The sequence below is a fragment of the Hippoglossus hippoglossus genome, chromosome 24 (genome assembly GCF_009819705.1).
Source record: "Hippoglossus hippoglossus isolate fHipHip1 chromosome 24, fHipHip1.pri, whole genome shotgun sequence".
NCBI classification, from domain to species: Eukaryota; Metazoa; Chordata; class Actinopteri; order Pleuronectiformes; family Pleuronectidae; genus Hippoglossus; species Hippoglossus hippoglossus.
The window spans coordinates 16,626,136-16,651,658 of record NC_047174.1 but is presented as its reverse complement, the minus strand read 5'-3'; the positions used below and the strand labels follow the sequence as shown (position 1 = coordinate 16,651,658).

General features: G+C 42.1%; 1 protein-coding gene across 9 annotated transcripts in view; it reads left to right on the top strand.

Moving 5' to 3' along the window:
* Positions 1–25,523, top strand: part of cdc42bpab (CDC42 binding protein kinase alpha (DMPK-like) b) — a 77,152-nt gene that overhangs the window by 47,807 nt on the left and 3,822 nt on the right. The window contains exons 6-43 of one of the 9 annotated variants that reach the window (XM_034579874.1): positions 357–450; positions 1,308–1,508; positions 1,598–1,736; positions 2,664–2,773; positions 2,919–2,998; positions 3,777–3,955; positions 4,160–4,282; positions 4,450–4,583; positions 4,768–4,889; positions 5,032–5,152; positions 5,530–5,640; positions 6,312–6,559; positions 8,117–8,222; positions 9,228–9,352; positions 10,663–10,768; positions 10,976–11,124; positions 11,286–11,377; positions 11,910–11,986; positions 12,248–12,295; positions 13,998–14,036; positions 14,729–14,848; positions 16,282–16,365; positions 16,778–16,883; positions 17,055–17,191; positions 17,467–17,606; positions 18,166–18,247; positions 18,390–18,609; positions 18,957–19,019; positions 19,155–19,408; positions 19,607–19,731; positions 19,847–20,061; positions 20,204–20,301; positions 20,570–20,654; positions 21,012–21,135; positions 21,224–21,341; positions 21,885–21,987; positions 22,092–22,249; positions 23,192–23,266. In XM_034579874.1, the coding sequence (XP_034435765.1) occupies positions 357–450; positions 1,308–1,508; positions 1,598–1,736; positions 2,664–2,773; positions 2,919–2,998; positions 3,777–3,955; positions 4,160–4,282; positions 4,450–4,583; positions 4,768–4,889; positions 5,032–5,152; positions 5,530–5,640; positions 6,312–6,559; positions 8,117–8,222; positions 9,228–9,352; positions 10,663–10,768; positions 10,976–11,124; positions 11,286–11,377; positions 11,910–11,986; positions 12,248–12,295; positions 13,998–14,036; positions 14,729–14,848; positions 16,282–16,365; positions 16,778–16,883; positions 17,055–17,191; positions 17,467–17,606; positions 18,166–18,247; positions 18,390–18,609; positions 18,957–19,019; positions 19,155–19,408; positions 19,607–19,731; positions 19,847–20,061; positions 20,204–20,301; positions 20,570–20,654; positions 21,012–21,135; positions 21,224–21,341; positions 21,885–21,987; positions 22,092–22,249; positions 23,192–23,266 (4,711 nt within the window). Of the gene's footprint in view, positions 1–356; positions 451–1,307; positions 1,509–1,597; positions 1,737–2,663; positions 2,774–2,918; positions 2,999–3,776; positions 3,956–4,159; positions 4,283–4,449; positions 4,584–4,767; positions 4,890–5,031; positions 5,153–5,529; positions 5,641–6,311; positions 6,560–8,116; positions 8,223–9,227; positions 9,353–10,662; positions 10,769–10,975; positions 11,125–11,285; positions 11,378–11,909; positions 11,987–12,247; positions 12,296–13,997; positions 14,037–14,728; positions 14,849–16,281; positions 16,366–16,777; positions 16,884–17,054; positions 17,192–17,466; positions 17,607–18,165; positions 18,248–18,389; positions 18,610–18,956; positions 19,020–19,154; positions 19,409–19,606; positions 19,732–19,846; positions 20,062–20,203; positions 20,302–20,569; positions 20,655–21,011; positions 21,136–21,223; positions 21,342–21,869; positions 21,988–22,091; positions 22,250–23,191; positions 23,267–25,523 lie in introns of all 9 variants that reach the window. The other 8 variants (XM_034579872.1, XM_034579875.1, XM_034579876.1 and 5 more) reach the window with 8 other exon arrangements.

Genomic DNA, 25,523 nt, shown 5'->3' with positions numbered 1-25,523 from the left:
CGCTAATTCCAATAACACAGCTCTCTAGCTATTTCCAGCATTCATTCTTTCTTTTGGTCAATTTAAATTTGCTACTGATAAATTGATCGGGGGAAATTACATTTATTTGAATCACAAATATATCTCGGTTATTATTCATCAGCTTCCACAGGTTATGTAATTCAGTTTGATGATAATTGATGGTGAATTGCATGGTAATATGAGATCAGGCTTGTGCGTGTGTGTTTTGGATGTCCTTATAGTGTTGTTATGTTTGGAAGAGTGTCTTGTTTTCTTCATTTTCCACGTTCTTTTCTGAGGAATCCCTTGGTCAATTTGTTTCTTTCTTTCTCTCTTGTCTTTCTGTCGACTTTCAGGGACATTAAGCCAGACAACATTCTTCTGGATATGAATGGCCACATCCGCCTGGCAGACTTCGGCTCCTGCCTCAAACTCATGGAGGACGGGACGGTAGGTTTTTACCACACTGCTGCTGATGCCTCCTCCTCTGGTCCAAAGCAAACATACCAGAGCTTTACTGACCTCCTCGTCAACCCCCAGGGGTCTCTCAGGAGGAGTGTGTGTGGTTCAGCTGCTTGGCTCTGCCTGCAGTTTATGATTCAGACAACTCTCCCCCAAAAAAAAACCTTCCTCTCAGGGTTTATATAAAAGATCAATTGAAAGGATGAAGTCGATTATCACAGAAGTGCCTGGTTTTCTTCCCCCAGTTCTGATACAGTGATGAGGTTATATGACCATTTAAAGAAACAAGTTTGGTGGTTGTTGTGCTCTCCTTGGTTCTGTGTTATAGACTGCAATGTCTGGATTAAAGCTTTGTGTGCCGAGAACAGTGAATCACATTTGTGTATCATCTGCAATTAAGCAACTTCCTGAATAATGGGGAAGTTATTGGTTAATAATGGACGTATGATGGATCCAACTGTGACATCTGCTTTTTGTCTTCCACTTTGGCACTTTTCTGAAAATTCATAACATTCATTGCATTTAGAAATTTACAGCTTTGATATTTATATATGACTCGGCATCAAATTCCCCCCCCCAAAGAAAAGTAACAATTAAATAATGAATTCATCCTGTACTGGGGGTCTGAAAGTCCATTATGCTCTTTGTTTGGTTGTTTGCTGTTGCTGGACTGGTGGTATTTATGTTGCATGTTTCCAAGACTTCAGCTTGTAACTCTTCATCATCACTGTAGCATGGAGACTGAACTTTAAATGTCTAGTCTGTGCTTGCTTGTGTGTGAGATCTTTTTTCATTTGCGACATTCTTGGGATCAGTCATTGACTTTAGTGTTGTCCCTCCACTAGGTCCAGTCCTCCGTGGCGGTGGGGACTCCAGACTACATCTCCCCAGAAATCCTCCAGGCCATGGAGGACGGGAAAGGCAAGTACGGTCCTGAGTGCGACTGGTGGTCCCTGGGCGTCTGCATGTATGAAATGTTGTACGGCGAGACCCCTTTCTATGCAGAGTCCCTGGTGGAAACCTACGGGAAGATCATGAACCACAAGGTGAATGCTCGAGCAGAATACTTCACTCGATTGAAACAATGTTTTTCTTTAAGTGAAATGTCTCATCTTCAATTTGTTTATTCGTGCAGGAGCGATTTCAGTTCCCACAGCAGATATCAGATGTGTCAGAGGACGCAAAGGATCTGGTTCGCAGGCTCATTTGCAGTCGAGAGCACCGATTGGGTCAGAATGGCATTGAGGACTTCAAGCATCACCCCTTCTTCACTGGTACATTTTTAGAACACTTTGTCATTACTCTATCAGTCACAGGGGAGCTCAGCTGTGGAATAATATTGATCTTTCAATAATATTTTATTGAAAAAAACATCTTGGTTTCTCCCAAATTTATAATTTAAAGCCCCTACAAGAAATTTAAAAACGTTTTTTAATCAGTCTTATTTTAATATTGCTGCCTCTTTATGACTTACAACAGCAAATGAGACAATCAGGGAGAAAATTCAGATTCAGATTCCCTGTGAAGTCAGAGCAACGATTTAAGACAGTCAGGCTGGGAAAGCCTATGTTTAGGTGAAAGGAGAGGAAACAGAAGTGGGGAAAGCGAGCGTGGCTACTAACTAAAAGCTAGGCTAAAGGCTAACCCGTACAGACCAACGCTCCAGAGTCTGTTCCTAACCATCTCAATGTCTCTTACAAACAAGATGGATGAGATCAGAATGAGAATTATGATACATCACTCTGCATCCTGCAAACAGTTGTGTGTTATGGTGTGGTTTGATATTCCAGCCGACTTTAAGCCCCTGTACATTGAGTGACTTGGTATTGTCTCAGCTGGGATGTTCCATTTGACAACAATAAGAGGAGGGAGGAGTATGGATTTCTCGTACCTGCGTAAATTTATTTAATACTCAATGGTTATGTTAAACCAGTTCTAATATTGTTCGAAGATTGTATTTACTGATAAACGTTTTCATATTTTATGTCTTTATTTAAAAAAAATTATCTGCAGTGGCATTTGTTATGCTTATTATGAAGAAACAACTATTTTTGTGTCCCATGCAGTTTTCTTTACTGCTTATATTGAAGAACCATAGTGCTAGCATGCCTCTTAAACACAAGTTGAAAAGCATAATGAATACTTTGACTTCACAGTATTAAACAGGTGTAATGTAACTTGTAACCTCTCTTTATAATCAGGCATCGACTGGGAAAACATCCGCACATGTGAGGCCCCATATATCCCAGAAGTCAGCAGTCCCACAGATACCTCCAATTTTGACGTGGATGACGACTGTCTAAAGAACTCGGTAAGGAGGTTGCTTAAGGACAGACAGAAACTCACATTGTTTGTCCATTCTGTCTGCCTACAGCTGTATTAATATATATTTATAGTCACATGTATCTGAAATGATGTTGGATTTTTTTTCATCATGTTTTTTAATCATTTTTCAGGAGACCATGCCCCCTCCCTCTCACACTGCCTTCTCTGGCCACCACCTGCCCTTTGTGGGCTTCACTTACACAAGTAAATGGTGAGTGCTACCAAGGGGAATAGATGTATAGATCATTTTAGAAGGGTTCTGATTATAAGTGGGTGTTGAGACACTATTCTCCACCGGTGTTATTGTAGTTTCTAGCAAAAGTTATTCAAAAAGTCAAAATTAATAAGAATCAGGAGAGATGAAAAAAGTGTGGCTATTTCTATACTTTGTGTCATGTGTAGTCATGTAAAACAGACATATTTCCCAGACAAGTCACTGCATAGCAATCTCATCCCTGCATCTTAAGTTAAATTGGCTTCCCTCCCTAATAAGGTGTTGTTCATGACTCACTGTAGATCTACACAGTGAAGTGGTACCCGTGAGAAAGCACCAAGTTACTTATCTCTTATCTCTTCATGGCTCAGTGATTATGGCCCTGCCCACTCTTCCTTTCTGTCTTTCCCTCTCCCCCACTCTGTCTCCCTGTGTCTCTTTCTATCTCCCATCTTCCTTTATGTCCCTGTCATTCCTTCTCCACCCTCCCTTTACCCCCTTCTTCCATGACTCAACATCCTCCCATCTTTCAACTCATCACTCTGTCGTCCTCTTCTTTTTCCTGTTTCCCCTCCCCTGCTGTTACTCTGGCATTTCCTTCTTGGCTCTTGTGCTCCCTTAACCAAACCCTTTTTATATTGGATTTTTGTCCATTTTTTTGTCGACACCATTATGGCCTTTGCTCAACTCCTCAAGTGTTTTTTCTTCCTTAATTATAAATCCTCTCTGCTATTTTTATCCATGATCATTGTCTTACTCCTGTCTCACCCTATAGTACCCTATCTGACCGGGGTTGCCTGCGGCAACTGGCAGTGGAGCCGGGTAGAGCAGGTCAGGATCAGTTGGACATGGATGTCAAGCGCGGTCTGGAAGACAGCCTGGCCACCGAGGCCTATGAGAGGAGAATCCGTCGGCTGGAGCAAGAGAAAGTAGAGCTGTGCCGCAAACTGCAAGGTGAGGCTGAAAAAAGACTAAGAGTAAACATGTAAACATCCACACTGCAATTTGACACTGAGAGAGAGAGAGATGACATATGTTGAAACCTTTATTGTACACATGTTAAAGGTATGCATAAAACCAATCCCACATTCATATGGTTATTTTTAATATTTGGTTTACAAAGAAAAAACGTTGCTGATTTGTCTTGGGCTGTTACAGAGTCGACTCAGACGGTGCAGGCCCTGCAGCATCCAACAGGCGAGGGCCCCCCCAGCGCCAACAAGGAGGTGGAGATCAGGAGTCTGAAGAGCGAGATCGACATCCTCAAGAAGCAGATCGCTGGTAAGGCATTCGTTTTCTGCTTTCACAACCTAATCACCCAAATTTGAGTTTAAGAGAGAAACCACTGAAGGGTTATATGGGATATCTGTCTGTGATTAATATAAACAGGTCAAGTTTCACAACCATTTTCATTTGAACTCAAAATGTCACGTATATTTGTTTGTCAGACTCGGGACAACTGGAGAAGCAGCTGGAGGATGTATCGTTGGCTCGCAGAGACCTGGAGGACTCATCTAAATACATTAAAACCCTGGAGAAACAGATGAAGAGCATTACACAGGAGAGGGATGATATGCACAAGGTAGAAACAGTATTACCTTTGTGTATATCACTGTTTAAGAACCAGTGTTTTGTTCATATTCATATAAATAGTATATAGTAATGCCACAAAAACGACACAAAGCGACAAAATGCAGCTTTGAAGCTTTTGATCTTGAGGAATGTCGCTGTTGGAATCTTATCTACTTGGTCTCTGTTGTGGTCAGGACCTTACGGATGCAACTGAGAAGATGAAGGGTCAGTCGAAGGACCTGAAGGAAGCTCACAGTCAGAGAAAACTGGCCATGCAGGAATTTTCAGAGCTCAATGAGAGACTAACAGACCTCAGGTAAAACCACTGCCATTTACCATTGTCTCAAAATCACAGTTAATGAAAATTTTAATACATATTGATATTGACATGTAAAAATCATACCCATACTTTTTCCAATTCCCTCCTAACATTTGCTCTCTGTTGTGACTGAACCCAGGTCGGCGAAGCAGCGCCTGGTTCGCCAGTTGCGCGATAAGGAGGAGGAGATGGAGAGCCACAGTCAAAAGGTTGAGGCTCTCCGCCTTGAGGTGCGAAAGGCCGAGAGGGCCAAGAAGGAGGTAGAGTAGTCGCCCTGTGGTTGCTAGCACACCCTGTTCTGTGTCCAGTCATTGGTTGGTGCACAATTCACACTTCTGTTGCTGTCTTTGTGTTACATCTGCATCACCTCTAGAATTTTCATAGAGCTCCTTGAATATACAGTAGATCAGAAACACTCTTGTAGAAGCTTTGTTCTAATGTACAATATTATACAGATATTGTTTCCCCCTGTTGTGTATTGGTGCAGTTGTCACGTGTGAGTTGCAATGTTTAGCTTTTGCATATTTTTGAGATAAAAAAGATAGCTACTTCTACTCGTGTGTTGGGAACATGAAGAAAAAATTGTGTATGGCATGATTTCATCCAATCAACTGAGTTTGCGTGTGTCCATCATCAGATGGAGGCGCAGGCGGAGGAGCAGTCAGGAGAGGCTCAGAAAGAGAGGAAGCTGAGAGAGAGGAATGAGCAGTACAGCCGACAGCTGGAGGAGGAGCTGGAAGGGCTTAAGGTAAGTTTGCAGACATTAACCCGTCCTTCTCCTGGTACTTAATAGTTGGCTGCATCTGATAAGATAGCAATTTATACTAATTAATTATAAAACGGCAAAACCTTGTGTGAAGTTTTTACAATGACAAACACCTGCTAAATTTGAAAGTGGGGTGTTTGGAGGGAGGTTGAGCACCTCCTTGCAATCCTCCGTTGATGAATCAGTGTTATGGAATCTAGTTCTTTAGATAGGTTGTGTTGTTCTTACTTGTACTTGTATTACTTGTACTCTCTGCTCTAACTGGACAGTTTCTGACATATCCACGACCACCAGACACATCAAATGTTAATTGCAATTTGTTACCGCTCATCCTTTTGTCTTTTTTTAGTAACAGGTGTAAGACGTATAGTTGTAATAATTGTAAAGTTGCAGACTGCAGCCATCAGCTCCTTTTATTTGGCTGAAGTTTAAATAGTTATTTAAAAGTTATTTTTCATATTGGAGTAGTAAACAGCTTTGTGTTTCTGTGTCCACTGGAATCATGATGGTTGGCTCTTGCCTGGCTGACACTCGTTCTGCTTCAATAAGTATTTCTGCTCTAGTGAAGCTGGAAGCTTTTTGAGTTTCTTTCAAATGTTTCCTCATCTTTGTCACTCAGCCTCACAAACTTTCTTCATATTCCCTCCACCCAGTTGAAGCAGACCGGTCCCTCTGCCACTCCGGCTTCAGCTGATCAGACCCAGGAGGTAGGACGCCTGCGGGGAGACTTGGAGAAGAAGACAGTCCTATACGAGGAGGAGTTGACTCGTAGGGAGGCGCAGCACAGCAGCGAGCTGAAGGCCCTGCGTAAGGAGCTAAGGGATGCTGAGAGCCAGCATCTCGCTCTGCAGAAAGAAATCCTGATGCTCAAAGACAAGCTGGATAAGACTCGTCGAGAGAGGTATTTTATCTCATTTTATTTCATATCAACAGCCTTGTCTGATTTAGGACCACATTTTTTGCTCCTCTTTTATTGTCTGGTTCTAGATCATTATTTCTGCCACTATCCTATTTCATAAATGTCTAAATCGTTATTGTATTATTTTTCTTCATTGTCTTTTTTCAGTGGCGATTTCATGAGGTAATTACAGTTAAAAATAGCTCAGTCCCCTGTCTGGTATAAATATGTAGTAACTGTGAAGTGATGTTTCTTTTACAGTTGATCTAAATCTATCTCCCATAATTTGAAAAAAATACTTTTAGCCTAACCCAGCTAGAGTTGACTTCTGGCCTGTTTTATAGGGGTTTGGATATCCTAATGAAATAGTTGATGGTATAAGTGGTCTTGAAGTGGATAAGGTTAGAATGAGAGTTGAAGTATGGAAGATTTACTTTCTGGTGGCAAAAGAATGAAAATGACATTTAGCTCAGTAGAATTAATCTCTTCTTTCAAAGCACACACCAGTGTCCCCACAGCATGTCTTTTTCCACTCTTGTTCACAGTTTCCAAAAGGAAACCATACAGACAGTCATACTGACTGTAGCTCTCCCTCCCAACTAATGTGACTGTGTATGTAGCTTAATGACTCAGCATTAGTCTCATGTTTACCTCAGTTAGTCACATTTCTGAGCCACAATGTTAAAGTCAGTCCACTTAGAGTTAGTAATGTGCACTAAATTGAGGGGTATATTTCTGAAACACATATTAACTGATGCCTTTAAATGTTAACAATTGAATTAAGTCCATCATACTGAATTTCAGACAGTCAAAATGTGTCAACTCAGATATAAAAAATCAAGCCATGGAAAGAAGTTAACTTATTTTTCTGCTGTAGACCCACTGGTTGGTACTCCAGGGCATCTGATCCCACTTTGAGATCTACTGGTTCAATCAAATTTTCAAAGAATTTTGTTTTTGAGTAGAAAACTTGAGAGCTTTGTTTTTGTAGCCACCAGCCCAGCCTTCTTGTCTGGTGTTACAGACATATTATTCCCGCTACTTTCTAATTCATTTCTAAACACAGAGCTGTATCAGATTCTAACTGAGTTAATGTGTTTGGGTTGAATAATGTGTATCAGGTCTTAGTAACAAGCCTTGGATTTAGATTTTGTATGAAATCTAGAAATAGAGCCTGAGGCCCACACAAGACAAAAGGTAGGCGGATAGATGAGGCTTTCTGAGAGAGGTTGACTGTGAAAATTGTGAGTGTTTGATTGTATATATGATATGTTTGTACTTTTGTTGTTATAAAACCACTGCACCAAGATTATTTGATGTTACTTTAATGTAGAGTGGCTGTTCAAAGACCAGTGTTTCAGTTTAGGGGGCAGAAAACCATTCCACAAAACCAAAATGTCTGAATAAAATCCTACTTCTGAAAGATAGAGGTAGCATGCATGTAAAAATGAAAAAGGCACAAATCAAGACTGGATTTCCAGTTGTAAATTATGGTCAGAATAAATGTAAGTTTATACAATGTCACAAGTTTAACAATCCATGTGTTCGTGCTTCCTCCAGCCAAAGCGAACGGGAAGAGTTTGAGACCGAGTACAAGCAGAAGTATGAGAGGGATAGAATCCTGCTCTCTGAGGAAAACAAGAAGTTGTCCAGTGAATTGGATAAGGTATGATATCTGCTCATTTATACACATAATGAAAGGACACTCCACTGTAACACAGGTCAGGTTTCTCTTGTTCTCTCCTTCTTTCCATCAATGTTTTTTCTGTCTTGCTTTCTCAGCATTTTAGTGTAATATCTATCTCCCTCTCTCTCACACAAATTTGCAGAAAAACACATTTCCCTAACCCCAGGTAACCTTCTCGGTCGGCCCAAACGCTTTCATCACATTCCTTACTCCACCCCCTCTCACTCAGCAACGCCAAAGAAATCACTGTTCAATATCCCCCATAAAAAACACCCTGTAGCCTCCTACTCACTCAGATGGAATAACTCTCTGGATTACGCTCTGTTGATTTTGGAAATGGCCTTTGGAAGTTCAAAAAAGGCTCCCAATTTAAACAGTGTCTCCAAGGTGAAAGGCATTCTGACATATGGAATAAAATGTGAGAGTGTTATTTTTATAGTCTGCAAATGATGAAATGGAAAGAATATGGATGTGGTTGCCACGGGAGCGACAGCACATATCACTGCAGTAATTTAATGTATTATTCTGTTGTTTCACTTCCTGAAAAATTGTATGCTTAAAAGATAAAGCTCTCAGGATGGATTTGATCCGTCTGTGTGCGAGTCTTTGCACAATATAGGTCTCAAAAGAGTCTGAAAATATTATTGTTTGACTAGTTTTGTTTTTGAAAGGCGGCGAAAATGTTTCGCCTTGTTTGCTTAGTAGTGAAACGAGGCCAATCCATCTTCAGCTCTATTGGATTTTCATGCGAGTTGTCAGTGAGGGAGAGTGATCGGGTAAAATGTCTGCAGTTAAAATGTCCCTGCTGACAGGATCAAATTGGCGATGAATGTGGAGGGAGGATGCAGAAAGACGAGATCTGTGAACAGTGGTTCAACTAGATGTTTAAAACGTCTCCTCATTGTTCATTTAAACCCTTTTACCAACTAACGATATGTAGTATAATTCTATAATGTACATATGTGTGTGCGTGCATTTCCTCAGCTGACGAGCATGTTTGAGAAGGTGAGCGGCTCCAACCGACAGCTGGAGGATGAGATGAGGGAGCTGGCTGACAAAAAGGAGAGCGTCGCCCACTGGGAGGCTCAAATCACAGAAATCATCCAATGGTGAGACAGTCGCATAAACACGAATACATGCAAACAAGCACTTTCTCGATATGGTAAATACTTTCTAAGCTATATGCTGTACTTTCTTATCTATGCTATAGCACAAACTGAAAGTCAGCATCTAAATTGCACACAGACTCGTGCGCGCGCACACACACACACACACACACACACACCCACACACACTGCTATGTTGTCTAGTAGTGTATTGGGTTTCCTCCATACAGTATAACTGCAGCATGTCTTACATGCCTCGGAAGTTCTTAGAGATTGTTGACCCTCCCTTTCGCTCAGATCACTTCCCTTTGCAGCTGACACCTCGCCAGCTGCTTGGCCTCCCTCTGTTGGAAGAGCCTGCAGTCCTCACATAGTTCACATACCAAGCACACACAAACACACACACACACACACACACACACTCACTCACACTGCAAACATGTACATACAAATGTAGCCTGGAATAAACTTTAAAAAGTATTCAGTTAGCCATATTGCCCTCTGGTGGAGATGCTGTGCTACTACAGTAGATAAACAGGGCAACATTATGCCATAGTGGTAAAATATTATATGAAATCTTATAACTTTTTTTAATCTGAGATTTTAAAATCCAATTTGTCTACAACTTCAGTGTTTAGTTTTTGTGTGCGTGTGAAAGTCAGTATATGTTTGAGTTAGTTTTTATTCACTGTTGAAACAGTTGGGGATTAGTGAACTGCCCAGAGCGACTGGAAGACTAAACATGTGTCTGTGTGTGGGTGTGTGAGCACAACATTATGTAGAAGTGATGGTACCTATAGAGCATACAGTAATGTCAGACTTTCTTTAAGGCAGTATTTACATAGACTGTGTTTATTTGTACTTCTGAAGGATGTTTGGAGAAAGGCTTTAAAATAAGAGCGAAAACTTATATAATTTATTTAACCAGAAAGGTGTCTTTTAGATGCAATATCTTTTCTGTAGGGGAGTCCTGATCACGATGGGCAGCAATGAAGTAAAAAAAAACTTTAAAATATATATACAATAAATACACTCACATACATACACAAAGCGAAGCAGTTAAAACAAAGAACATGAAAAGAAATGAATAGGAATCGGTGGCTAAAATGATTTTCAGAAAATAAAAGACACTTATTAAAAACAATGAAATTGTTGTATGATAAGGGATTTTAAAAGACTTTTAAAGATGCCAAGGGACGGTAACAATTCTGAGTTTAACAAGTTCAGTTCTCATCAGGTCCTGTTTTTAGGCTATTGATAAGTATGAAATAGGTCTTTGCGTGCGAGCTAATGCTTGTTTGTGTTTTCTGCAGGGTGAGTGATGAGAAGGATGCTCGGGGATACCTGCAGGCTCTGGCCACTAAGATGACAGAAGAGCTGGAGGGACTGAGAAACACCAGCCTGGGAGCCAGATCCACGGTACAACACAAACACTGTTTATAACTGCTGTAGATGCTGCTGAGACAAACGGCATATTTGTCGCTCCATTACATTTTTGATTTATATAATGTTGACAATGGTTCAGGAACATCATAAGAAGCATGATAGTTCCTCCCATCTCATTTTCCTTTGGACGCCGTCTTTCACAGTTCTTCATTAGCTAACTTTTCTTCCTCTCTGTTTCAGGACATGCCATGGAAGATGCGGCGCTTCGCCAAGCTGGACATGTCGGCCCGTCTGGAGCTGCAGTCGGCCTTGGATGCTGAGATCAGGGCCAAGCAGGGCATCCAGGATGAACTGAACAAAGTCAAGGCCAACAACATCTCCTCAGAATGGTACGACTACTTTACAGCAGCAGCCAAAGAAAACCTTTTCATAATCTAGTTCTCTCATTTCAAGACTGTTAATTTTATGCAATTGTTTCAGTAATTTTAAATAAAAAATCATCTCAAACCTCTGGTTAATATTTGATTCATTTCTGTCTGTGATCCTCCAGTAAACTGCAGGAGGTGGAGAGTAAAAACCAGGAACTCCTGGCTGAGATCGACCGGCTGAAAAAGGAGACCGAGGAGCTTCGGCTACGAAGGGGTAAATAATTCAGATGATTCACCAAAATGCAGTAAAAATGACATTGCAATAATCACTTTGAAGAGCAAAATTGTCTATTTTTAGCCCATGAATACTAATGGCACATTGATTCAGACAAAAAGACGCTGTTGCTGCTTTAATTAATGTCACTCCCACTGCAGACTTACAGAAAATACAAATTTGCAATCTTTAAACACTATCTGCAATGAAACAGTTCAATGTACAGTTTCTCTCTATATATTGGAAACTAATGGTTAAATTAACACTGTGAAACATTTCGTTAGAGATTATCGCTGTAAAAGAGGGTTATACTACAATCAGGAACCCAAATTAGAAGGTTTTGCATCAGCCCCCATGTTTGAGAAATAAAATCATGTGCTATGTACATGAAAATGTATTGTTACTTGGGTCATATGAACGAGCCCCCCTCTTCTTAGAAACAGTCCTGTGACTGATTTTGTTTAAGTCAGCCTTTGATGTTTTAATATCATGTACTTAACTACGGTTGTGTGATTTTGTTCTGTATCTTTAGGTGTCAAGCACCAGGATTCCCAGAATTCCTTCTTGGCTTTTCTCAATGCCCCCACCTCAGCGCTAGACCAGTTTGATGTAAGTATTACATCAGCGTTTCTTACAGCAGCTGGATTCATTGTATAGTTGATGTGCGAAACCATACATCTGTCTGGATTTACAGAATTTAAATCCATGATCAACCTGGAAATCATAAATCTCATGAAGCTGCAGTTCACTAAGTCACATCTGTTTTTCTGCATGCTTTTATCATTTTATGTTCACATGAATTTTCCCAGATCTTTATTTTTGTTTTATCTTTTTTTGGCTCTTTCTTTGCTTCACTCTCTGGTACGTCAGGACTCTTATTCCTCATCCTCATCCTCTTTAATAGAGTTTTGGGAAGACGTAAGTTTATCTCGGTCAGGTGGAGCTCAGTGTGTGTGTACATACCTGTAACAGTAGCTGTAAGCTGTAGAACTGTGGGTGTATAGACCTAACACAGCGTAGATGTGATGTGTGAGAACGTGCATCTGTGAGTTTATGCCTGTGCATCAGTGTAACTATGAGGAAGCGTTGATCCACTGCAAAAAATGAGAGTCCTGTCAACAAGATTGAAATTCTTATTATTAAAACATTAGTCTCTTCCAGTGAATACAATGTGTTTTATCATTGTATTATGGCACTTACACTGAGGAGAGTCAAATAGTTTTACCATATTGAAAGTGCTTTATTTTTTGCTTAAAGAAAAATAAGGTGCTTAATCTTAAATACAATCAGTTGATCTGGTGGAAATGTTTTGCAGTGTGCTGCCCCTGTATTCAGGTGCTTACTCATCCTCGTTACTTTAAATACTTTGCCTCCAAGACCTAGGTTGAACACAAAGTACATTATTTAAATCATTACTCTACTGTTTATCCCTTTTTCCAGCCATAAAGAGAACTTGAGTAGTAACTATGCTCCATGCAGACTTTTCCCAAGCAGCTCCCTCCCCATGACTATGTGCATTTTTTCCCATCAGCCTCCATCCACACTGTTCAGCCTCTGTCCTCAGTGAAACCCTGGTGGATATGCAGTAGTGTTATACAGTGATTCTCAACCTGTTGTACTGGAAAACTGGAAACCTCAGCTGAAACTGAATTATAGACTATATTATATATAAATTATTATATTATAAAGAAAAAAACTCAGATTTTCACGTTGTATAAACAGCCAAATTAAAGTGTTGCAATCTTCAAAGATTTTCAATCTGAGTGAATTGTACCACATTAAGACACGTTGTCACTAAGAGTGTGTGAAGACTAGTTAGAAAGCAGAGAAGTTGAAATGATCAGATAATAGAAGCTAAAGGTGATGGACATTTTGAAGCAGTTATCTAAAAGTAATCAGTAAACAGTTGAGATATATATATATATATATATATATATATATATATATATATATATATATATATATATATATATATATATATATATATATATATATATATATATATATATATAGGTTGTATTAATGGATGAACACAATATTGTTAGCTAAAACTAATTGCTCCCGGACAAAAGGCGAAACATCCCCAAAAAACAAAAGCATCCCCATCCAGCCTGCACAACTCCTGATGATACCAATGAGGAAACACCAGAGGCAGAATAAAAGCGAATACAATTCTATATAGCAAAGATTAAATAAAATGGACAAAAGAGAAATAAATAGAAAAAAATATCCAAAGAGAGAAAAGATGTAAAGTGTTTTAATAAAAAAAAATATATATATTTATGTTAATACTTTACTAAACATAAAGGGTGACTGGTTTTATATTGGTTGTATTCAAATATTGGAAGATTATCCACCTTTATAGTTTGTTTAGAGTCTGTTTATAAGAACACACCTGATTGTGGCTGATGAAGTTGTACTTGAGCTCCTCTGGTGGGCTGCGGTGGTAAAGCCACATCAGACAATAAAAGGTTGGGAACCACTGGTGTAGAGCAACACAGGCTTTGATCCCTTTATGTTCATGTTTCTCTTCTAAATGTCTGAACGTGTTTTCAGCCTTTTGATAATTCACTCATCTCTGTGTCTCTGCCACTCTCTGCCTCTTCTCCTGCCACTGAAGCGCTCGCCATCCGTTGGCCCAACTAGCAAAGGCAGACGTGTAAGCTCCATCACTGCGCTCTGTGATTGCTGTCATTGAGCCTTTCTGAATGTACCGTGTTGTCCTTTTTCACAGTGATGTAATTTGTGTGTGCATTTCCTGTGTGTTTGTTTCCTGTGGCTGTCTGGTTGTTGCATGGCAGGGGTTTAAAAATGAACAGCTCTTTTTTATTTTTATTTTTTTTACATTTATGATGTGGATCTTTCATATGCTGTTGCTGGGTGTCTGCACTTGAGTCTGTGTATATTCTGCAGTGTAGCTTTGTGAATGGCTGTGCATGGTGTATGATGTCTCGCGGTGCCTTACATTAGCGTGGTTGTTGGGTTGTGATGTGTAGCCTTGTGTTGGTACATGAGGTGCATTAGAGTTGTGGTCACTTTAACAGATACAACACATATCTCGACCACAGCATTACTTTATTCTGTTATTCATTTGTTTATTGTGGTGCTTGCACTTCTGTATTAGCATGGATGCTGCATATTGTTCTCTGGTTAGTTTTAACTAACACTTATTTCTTCTTTCGCTCTCTTTCCATTTCCCTCATCACCACCTCTCTACTTCTCTTCTGCCTTTCCTCCTGCCGTCATCCTCCTCTTTTATACTTCCATCTCCCTCCTTTTGTCCTCCCCTTCGCACTGATACCTTCTTACTCATCCCTCTGTCCTCTCATTCTCCGCCCTCTCTATCCTCAGGTGGACTCTATGGATAACTTCACCCCCTCCAACACTCCATCCCGGGAAGATGACCCCAAGTCCCACCTCAAGTCCCGTTCACGTTCACCCTCAATGGCTAGTGATATGGAGCCTATAGAGGTCAGAAAACCCCTTATACCTCTTTTACACCAAAAGTCACAGGTTTACTTTATATGTTGTTCCCAAGGTGTACAAATCAGTAAGTACACAAACATTTATGTGACCAACACCCAAAGGTTCAATGTGCCTCATAATGTTGCGCAGAAAAAGTGCCGCACTAACGTCTAGACGTCCACCCCGCTGTCATGTGTCATCACTGCCGATCAGAGCCTGAGTCATTTGACCCAGGAGGGAATGCTGATTGCATCCATTTTCCATTGCAGTCAAAAGCCTGATGTTTGTGGGTTTTTTGACCACTGGAAAATGGGCTTTAGTCTGTATAAGAAACTGCTGCGACTCTAGTAATCCAATTCTGACTTTTGATCACCTAATCTAGTGGATAACTACTCCAGCCAGGTGGAATTTGCCACACTGTTTTCCACCGTTAAAAAGCCTGATCAAGGTTATTTTTAAATAGGAGAAGTGAAAAGGATCTCTAAGTAATTTAGCTTCAGGAGCTCCTGTCATTGCCATCTGTATTTCTGGCAAACAGGTGTAAATATTCCCTATAACAAAATCAGTTGACAATTAACAAGGTTCAGCTCACAATACTGAGACTGTTAAATAGTTCAGCACAAGTAACATATATATGGGGTAATACAAGGAACAGCAGTACGAGAGGAAGACAAACATTGACGCCAACATTGGACTCCAGTCTGAACTGAACTTATTAACATGTTATCAGACTGTTGTCAAAATAATAAATTATATTGGCGTCCTTCTAACACACATACGTTTGTGCAATAAAGTGATTATTCCAGAGTTCATAGTTGAAAACCTGTAACATACATCTGCACGAGAAATCAAAATTTGTTCATGTGCTGGAAAAAACAGACCATGTCAATGAATATCAGCAGTGAGATCACACCAAGACAGAAGGCTGTGTGCGTGACACTGAAGTCACAAGTCTGAATTTTTAGGGCACGGTCACACATGTAGCAGTGGCGATCCTTCGCCTCCCGTTCTTTTCCATCTGTGTGAGTGAGGGGCGAATTAAACACTCATTTCCTGTTGCAAGGCAGATCTGAAGCGTGGCTTCGTGTGGAATTCGTGTGACTGTGCCCTTAACCTACCTCTATACCTGAATGTGATTGGGCAATGACAATCAACTTACGAAACACAGCCCAATCAGAAGGCAGATGGTTCTGTTGCCTAAAAGTTGTAGAACTGCGATCAGCATCACCAAATACAGTATTAAAAAATATAAATCCACCTAAACCCTGTTTTGTCGTCCATCTTGAAACTTCTTGTAACTTAAGTGACACACAATGTTGAAACTTTGTCTGAGATCTTGCATCACAGAATCCATTTTCCTCAGCTTGTTTCCTGGAAGGCTTTGGCCTGTCCACCAAGTCCCAGTGATAAACTTGGTTTCTGTTTCTGTGTCTTCACAGTTAATAGACCATCCTCCTCGTACAGTCCAGACGCCCACCATGCGGTCAGGAGGGTACGGCAGTATTGGACGCTCCTCACCTAAGGTAACTGTTCTCAGTCGACCTCATATTATGCCAGAGCGGGAAGGGTTGATAACATTTCTAACATGCGACCAAATGGAAAAAACACGACAATGAAAGAAACAAAAAGTTAACAAATATCTCCCTGTGAAAAAGTGGTGACACACACATAGAAAACACTGACGGAGAGCTCTAGAGAGTTTGATAAGAGCCAATGACAGTGTTGGGGTCTTGTAAACATGATCACATAATCGCCGTTGCGGAATTAATACGTTATTTCCTGCCTCTGCTGCACCCGGCTGCCCAAGCTCTCACCTGAATAATGAGAAGGAATCGCATTGTGCATGTGTGAAAGGCAAACTCTTGGTAATCTCCAGACTTCACCCACAGGTCATATCTGAAAACTGCTTATGTCTCTCTCTTGTATTCTCCACAGCCCAAAGCACATCAGTTTGTGGTGAAGTCATTCAGCACGCCCACTAAGTGTAACCAGTGCACTTCCCTCATGGTGGGGCTCATACGTCAGGGTTGTACCTGTGAAGGTAAGAAACAAAGGAAGTTGATGAATTAAGGTGTTGTCAGAAAATACAGTAGATGGATTCTCTACCTGTGAACTGTTGTTTCTGATTTGAATGACACTAGTTCGAGTACATTCTCTGTTATGACAAACTTGAAACTTTTCTCCTAATTGTCCCCTCTGTCTCCTCGCCCAGTGTGTAACTTCTCCTGCCATGTAACGTGTGCGGACAAGGCTCCGGCTGTGTGTCCCGTGCCCCAGGACCAGACCAAGGGCCCGTTGGGTATTGACCCTCAGAGGGGCATCGGGACTGCGTACGAAGGGCATGTCAGGGTGAGTGAGACTCGGTTATCACCATGAACACTGCAAACATTGAGCAATCAATAATCAACAAAGAATGCAGATTTTTGAAAACCTTGGGACAGGCCTTGGTTTTTGGTTTTCGAATGCAAATGAACCTCGACTTTCACTCTCTCTCTTGTTGTCCTTCAGTCACACAAAGGTTAACGTTTAGTTCTGAATCGGCACTTCTAAATTACACTGTTGAAAGTTCCTGGTGAATGTTCTGGTTGATGTGTAACACTGAGCTGTGTCTCTGTCTACTCCAGGTGCCCAAACCCACCGGGGTGAAGAAGGGTTGGCAGAGGGCAATGGCCGTGGTGTGCGACTTCAAACTGTTTCTCTACGAACTGGGAGAAGGAAAAGCAACACTACCAAGTGTAGTCGTCAGCCAAGTCATAGATATGAGGTAAAACCAGCACTACCAGCTCCTCATAGGTGCTGTAATTATCTGAGCTTAAGCAATTACACATGGGAGAAATTCCTGGTTTTCTTTGTCCTCTTAACTAAACTGAATATCTTGAGTTTTGCTCTGTTCTTCAGACAAGTTCTATAACATGAGGTTTCTGCTTTTTTTTTTTTCTGTTAAGAAGCTGATTCTTTTAAGTTTTTCCTCATCTCAGTTGAGGGTTAAGGACGAAGGATGTCATACGTTGTACACATTAAGTCCTATGAGACAAATTTTGAAATACAAATGTAACTTTTTTGATTGTTCATGAGAAGCTTTGGGAAATTGTGATTTTTTTTTTTTGTGCACCAAAATCAATTAATTGATTAATAGAGAAATTAGTCATTCTTATTAATAATAATAACAATGATTGTATTATTAATCAATATAAAATCATTGTTATATTATGTTATAGTTAGATTTTATTCAGATATTCTTGTGGCTGAGCTCAACCCAGGATGGTTAATTGTCTGAAAGCAAGTCCTGCATGTTTAACTTTAAATCTCATGCTGTCATTCAGGGATGAAGAGTTTTCAGTCAGTTCTGTCCTGGCCTCTGACGTCATCCACGCCAGCCGCAAAGACATCCCCTGTATATTCAGAGTAAGTTAAATTGATTCATTATAAGCACTTATTTGATTTATTGTTATGTTATTGTTTATGTCATGGGCATAAATGATTAATAACCATCCACATCTAATGTGACCTTTCCCCCGGTGTTTGTCCCCTCTCTCTCTCTCCTCAGGTGACGGCGTCCCAACTCTCCCCCTCCAGCAGCCACAAGCCCTCCATCTTAATCCTGGCAGACAGCGACCAGGAGAGGAACAAATGGGTGGGTCTCCTCAACGAGCTCCATCGCATCCTCAAGAAGAACAAGCTCAAGGAGCGCTTCGTCTACATCCCCAAGGAGGCTTACGACAGCACGCTGCCGCTCATCAAGACAACACAATCTGCTGCTATCATAGGTGGGCACGCAACACTTCACATCCCAGTTCAAAAGACACAGCACCTTGTCAGAGAGGTTCACAGAACAAGCCCGAGGTATAACAGGAAGCAACTGAAATATGTCGCTGTCATTCGAGATCCCAGATGCACCCTCTCACTTTTTATTTTTTCTTTGTAATCAGATCTATGTTGTTCTCTCAAAAATAAATACCTCCATGTTTGTGTGTTCTCAGCAAGAGCTATTCTCTCAGATAACCAATCGGATATGAGTAACCCTCTATGCTCGGTGAAAATAGAAACTAATAGATTGAAACGTCCCCTCACCGGCACTAAAATAGAATTCTCCGTTTATCCCCTCTGCCCCCAGATCACGAGCGCGTCGCCCTGGGCAATGAGGAAGGCCTTTTTGTCATCCATGTCACCAAAGATGGTAAGATCCACTTAAACGCTCTCTTCTTCTTCATTTGTTTCCTACAGTAGTTGGACTGATGACCTGATTTGATGCCACTTTCTCTGGTCCTTTCTTATCTTCACCACTTTTTTCCTCTTCTCCCACCACCTTCAGAAATAATCCGGGTGGGAGACAATAAGAAAGTGCACCATATCGACCTGATCGCCCAGGAGCAGCTGCTGGCCGTCATCTCCGGCAGGAACCGCCATGTGCGGCTCTTCCCCACACAGGCCCTGGATGGCCGCGAGATCGACTCGTACAAGCTGGCCGAGACAAAAGGCTGCCAGACCATCGTCTCCGGCCCTGTCCGCAACGGCTCGCTCACCTGCCTCTGTGTGGCCATGAAGAGACAGATCATCTGCTACGAGGTAAGAAAACACTTCAACACATCTTTGTCAGATAATATGATGAACAACAGTGTGCAAAGGCCCGTCAGCTTTAGATGTTGTTCGTTCTGTTTCTTTACCTAAATGTTTCAAGCTTGTTTACTCCTTTAACCTTTATGATATGGTTTTAACTTTTATAAATGAGATAAAAATAAAACGATTTTTTAATTTGTCCTCCAGGTGAATAAGAATAAAAGTCGTCACCGTCGGTTGCGAGAGGTGCAGGCCCCGGGCCCCATTCAGTGGATAGGTCTTCTCAATGAGCGTCTCTATGTGGGCTATACGTCTGGCTTCACCCGCTACAGGTGCTCTTTCTTTTTATCTGATCTAAATTCAGAGCAGCTTTTCCGCTAATGGTTCCATTTTTGCTTTTAAAATAAGATTGTTATGATAACTTTGTGTTTCCAATGTCCTCTGCAGTGTTCATGGTGACATATCCCCGGTCAACCTTCTCCATCACGAGGACCACACCCTGGCCTTCATCCCGCAGCAGGGCCTGGAAGCTCTCTGTGCTGTGGAGATCTCCAGCAAAGAACTGCTGCTGTGCTTCAGTTCCATTGGAGTCTATGTGGACTCCCAGGGCCGCAGGTCGCGTCAGCAGGAGCTGATGTGGCCGGCTGTGCCAAACTCTGCCTGTGAGTCAAACAACTATGTTTGCTAGCATGCTCTCTAATGTGTTAGAAATAATATAAATCCTAACATACACATCAGTGAGAAGATTTTAACATTATTAAGATACTCCAGAGGACTGACACTTGAAACTGATTATCTGTCCAGGCTACAACGCCCCCTACCTGTCAGTGTACAGTGAGAACGCTGTGGATGTGTTTGACGTCAACACCATGGAGTGGATTCAGACCATGCCTCTCAAGAAGGTCAGTGCTGTGATGAGGAGACAATCTGAGATATCTCTGGCTCCACCTGCTGGCTCAAATTAATTAATTCTGTTCGTCTCATCACCATAGTAACCACTCATTTTTGGGATTGCAGCACTGTCCGATTAAGATTAACAAAATCTTTATCAAATCATTTTCAGATTAAGAGTAGCAATATTAGATTGCATCTTTAGACTAAACGAATAAAAAAGAACAGAGTAAATTAGATTGAAAGTTTAATGATGATAAATTTCTGATTCTTCTTCAGGTGCGGCCTCTGAACATTGACGGCTCCCTGAACCTGCTGGGGCTGGAGACAGTCCGGCTCATCTACTTTAGAAACAAGACGGCCGGTAAGAAGTCACAAGTTTACTGTGTAAAGTATCACAAAGATAAAAACTCACAACAAAGTGTTGAGGTTTATTTCTGTTCTGGTGTAAAAATTAAATGGTTCATATCGTAAATGTTGGGTTCATATAAACTATATCAGTTCCAGCAGGATATTCTGACTGGCTGCTGATAGATGCAGTTTTCATTGCTCTGGCTTTTAAACTATTCAGTTTGTGTACAATATTCTATGTGCTATATCACAATAGTGACATCAGTAAATGTATAAAGTTTGACATGCTGCTCTCAGCCACCAGAGTAAATCTGAAGTGCTTTGTAGTCACTTGTGTCAACGTATCTGACGCTTTGTTGTGATGTTCCAGAGGGTGATGAGCTGGTCGTCCCGGAGACGTCAGACAACAGCAGGAAGCAGATGGTGCGCAGCATAAACAACAAGAGACGCTTCTCCTTCAGGGTGCCTGAGGAAGAGCGACTCCAGCAGAGGAGGTAGTTTACCAGCGGCACTAGGCAACACACCCTTAAATGTCTTTCTGTCCTGTGTGTATTTTTATGCTTCGGTTGTGTGTGATTCCAGGGAGATGCTGCGAGACCCCGAGATGAGGAACAAGCTGATCTCCAACCCCACCAACTTCAACCATGTGGCCCACATGGGACCAGGAGACGGGATCCAGATCCTTAAAGACCTGCCCATGGTATACACACACACACTCACACACACATTTATAAACAGTAAATACACACATTTAGACATGCAAGCATCCTGGAAAACTTGGCTGTTGTAGTTGAATGACACATTCATGCATCAATTACACAATCAGCACAGTATGATCTTAACACAAAACTAGTTTCTGTGTTATTCCCTGTTTTCTATCCTGACCTGAACAGATGAGTCAAATCACATAATGAACCTTAGCACAGATATTATATATATTGATATATATATATGATTATTATTATTATTAGTAGTAGTAGTAGTAGTATTGTTATTATTATTATTACCCACTTAGGTTCATTGATCCTCATCCCACCTGACCCATTGTGTGTTAATAAACTGCATGTCTGCATGTTTTCTGCTTAAACCTTACAAACACACATGGGCCACGTTTGTGTTGCGTCGTCGGAGCATGTAGTGTGTCTCACTGTGCACCCTCCTCACTCCTCTACCCTGCACTGCTCTGTTGGTGTATATGTGTATTTGCTCTGTGCGTGTTTAAAACCAGAACGTTCGTGTTCAGGAGAGCCGTGCGGGTTTCAGCGGTTCGGTCAGCATCCCCTCCATCACCAAGAACCGTGCCGAGCCAGGCCGCTCCATGAGCGCCAGCAGTGGACTGGGCATCCGTGAGTGATTAACAGGAGTTCATAAATCCTCTCAGAATCAAAGTAGCTTTGGCATCGTTAGACCTTCAGGATGAAGCGTTTTCACATAGATTCTCGTTTCTCAGGCTCATCCTCTCAGAACGGCAGCGCTCTGCGCAGAGAACTGTCAGGAGGAAGCTACGGCTCCAAACGTCAGACCATGACGTCTCCCTCGGAGAGCTCCCTGTCCTCTGGTGGAGGAATGGACTGTGGTGACGCTCCACTCTCACAGTTTGACAGAGAGGTCAGTAAATACATTAACTCTGAACATGCAGCTTCATGTGCGGTTGAGTCTAACCATTAAAGCATTTGATGTAAAATATCATCTCTGTAGAGATGAGTGGGATTTTGGAAAACTCTAAACAGCTAAACAGGGCAGATCTACAGCCACATTATGAATCTCAATGTGAAGTTAATGTCATCCCAACATCAGCTTTGTATGGACACATCCAAATCAAGATCATGGTTGTTTCCTTGTCATTTGATTGTAGACAATAGACAAAGTAGTTCTTAAATACTTGAAAACAAATCACATTGTTCCCCATTGGAAAAAAACCTCCTCCCTGTATCCCATCAGTCACAAACATCCCGGCCTCCGCGTGCAGGCCTCTCACCTCATCCCACTCCTACAGTCGATTGGTTAGATCTCTGTGATGTCAGCGCTTCATAGTAAACGGATCGTAGGGTCTTCTGGCCTTCTCCTCTCTCCCAGTGTTGACGCGGTCGATTCCTCCCCATAAAAACCTGCTTTAGGTTGTTGTAGCTGACTAATGTTTGTTATGTCCCTTAATGAGTTGATAGATAAAACGTTAATGGTGTCAGGCAGTAGTGAAAAACTGTTCCTGAATTATAATGATTTATGAAAATGACCCTCCAGTAACCTTGGTCATGAAGCTTCTGTTAAAAAAAAAAATTCACTGGCATCAAACCTTAGGTTTTGCGTTCAAGCCCAACCCACAACCACCCACCTTCAAACTGCCCGCCATCCTTCCCGTGGCTCCTCATCCCCCATTACCCACAAGCCTGGACCCTAATCAACTCCATTAGCGCCTCATTTCTGCCCCATTCCTCGTCTCCCTCCACCCTCACCCCAGCTGTGCCCCCCCCCTCCCCCTCCCCGCCTGCCCTCTCCCAACCCAGCATGTTGACTGTGGGCTGGGCGCTGAGTCTGAACTCTCCTCTGCAGTGGCAGGCGGTCTCACCGTCGGAGAAGACCCCCGATCTGAAAAGGGCTTTAAGGACCCTGCTTAGTAAGATGAAGGTAATGTCAACAGCTGCAACGACTTTGCACCAAACACACACCTGAGAGCATCGTGTCACTGAGTGTGCACACACAGGTTCTGCATCTGTAGGCAAACACGACACAGCAGCATGAGGAGCATTCAGAACATGAACACACACACACACACACAGGCTGTCATCATAACTCTGCCGTCCAACGGGCCCTCGCTGCACCATTTCCAGCCCCGTCATGTCAGCAGCACCGGGCGGCTTCTCACATCTTTCACTGGAGCATCAGCTGCACCAGCGCTCTGTCCCCCACCCCACCTGAGTCCATATTTTTGTATCTGATGGAACGAGGACAACGCTGCTGCTGCTGCTGCTGCTGCTGCTGCTGTTCGGCCATTCTGCATACGCCTTTCCCGCCGCGGCCCAACCAGCCAATCACAGAGCATGTCTGCTTCCTTACAGCTCCATGGCAACCCTGTACCCATGAGCTGTCCAGTTCAGAGCACAACTAGGCCAGAGCGACTTATAAGAAGTTCACTGTATTGTCTGTTCTCATGGTCCCACCAATGATCTTCCTCTAATGAAACAGTGATACTTGATACATCACAACAGCTGCATGGTTTGGAGTGAATCCTCAGTCACATCTCTCACTCATAAGACTGATGAGTTAATAACACAACCTCACACAGACACAGATGTGTCTTAGACTTAGACAATCTGAGACAATGTAGCTGGGCAGTGATTCTCAAACATAAACTCTGTAGAACCTTTGCCTTCTGTAAGAGCAGAGGAATTAGGACTGACAGAAAAAGACACAGCTGCCCATCTACATTGACTTGTGAAAGTGTGTGTGTGTGTGTGTGTGTGTGTGGCTGTTATCAGATATGAATGCCAGATAATCTCCGCAAGTTGGGGTCCAGAGTTTCTCCAGAGCCTTTGGGCGAGTCGTGGTGCAGGAGGCGGGATGTAACGTATAAATTCCACGGAGATCTTTTTTATTTATTTACAGCACATCGACACCAACATCAGTTCTTATCACCAAAACCTCTTGAACTTAGTTTTTCCAAGTTGACATCATCGTCAGTGTCTTCTACGCGTACGGCTCCTCTTTTGCATCCTGACTAATTTGTATTCTTTTTGTTTTATTTGTTTTTGCATCTGTCGCGTGTTACATTTGCGTTCTCCCATTCCGCCCCTCTGGAGAATGTCACGATATTGTCTGGAGCTCAGTGCATGTCTGAAAGCAGCTTCTTTGCGTGAGACAGAAATGTGATGTCTACTCTAGTTTTTCCCACAACAACAGTGTCGAGGTTTGCTTCAGTACGTTGTGGTTTCTACTAGTCACGCTGTGTTTTGCTGTAGCCATAGATGGTAGAAAAGAGTCAGAGGGGTGACTGTGCTCTGTGGTATTTTCAGGCCAAATGTGTTTGTCTGAGTTTAGATTTGGATCCAAACAGGAGACTGTTGCACATGAAGGGAAATCAAGTGGGGTCACTGAAGTGGAAACACAACGATTCCAGAGATTCCCTCGACCTGAGGACATGATCACTGAAGTAGAAATAACATAACGCACACACACAATGAGCTACAGCGTCCGTCTGAATGATCCCACATCCACTCATGCCCAGTGCTCTAATTAAGTTCTACATATTATTACATGTTTACTCATAAAAGGGCTGTGTAAGAGTCTGTGTGTTGTACAGTATGAGTTCAACACACACACACACACTCTCCCTCCTCTGCCCTCGCCTGCATGTTTGTTTTCCCTGAGCTGATAATTTCTGCTCAATTGAGCTGTTGATGTGCTGATGATGTGGAATGTAGTGGAAGCGGGGGGGTGGGGGGGGCGTGAACGATGCGCTGCATTCTGACTTCACATCTGCGCTCCACCCCAAAACAGCAGATTCATAAAAACCCAGCAGGCTCGAAGTGAACGCAGGCCTGCAGCCGTCAGTGATCCCTTCCTCACTGAGGCTAGATCCACGTTACTACGTTTTAGTTTGATGCATTACCTCTGTTACAGATGCACCAGGCCTCCACACTACTTTTAGTTTTCTAGTTCTAGAGCCACTAAAACAGAGAAGTTTGGCCCCGTTTTAGTTTGAAAACTTTGGAGCAGCATTTTAGTCTGGACCGGCAGAAACTGAGACGTTTGGAAACGATAGATACTCCTTACTGCTTTCTGATTGGATCTTTCGGTCACGATTTAGCCTTCGCTGATTCGTTGGGCTTCTATCACACGACCCATTTCCAGAAGAAAACCACCAGCGGCAGCCTCGACTACCAGT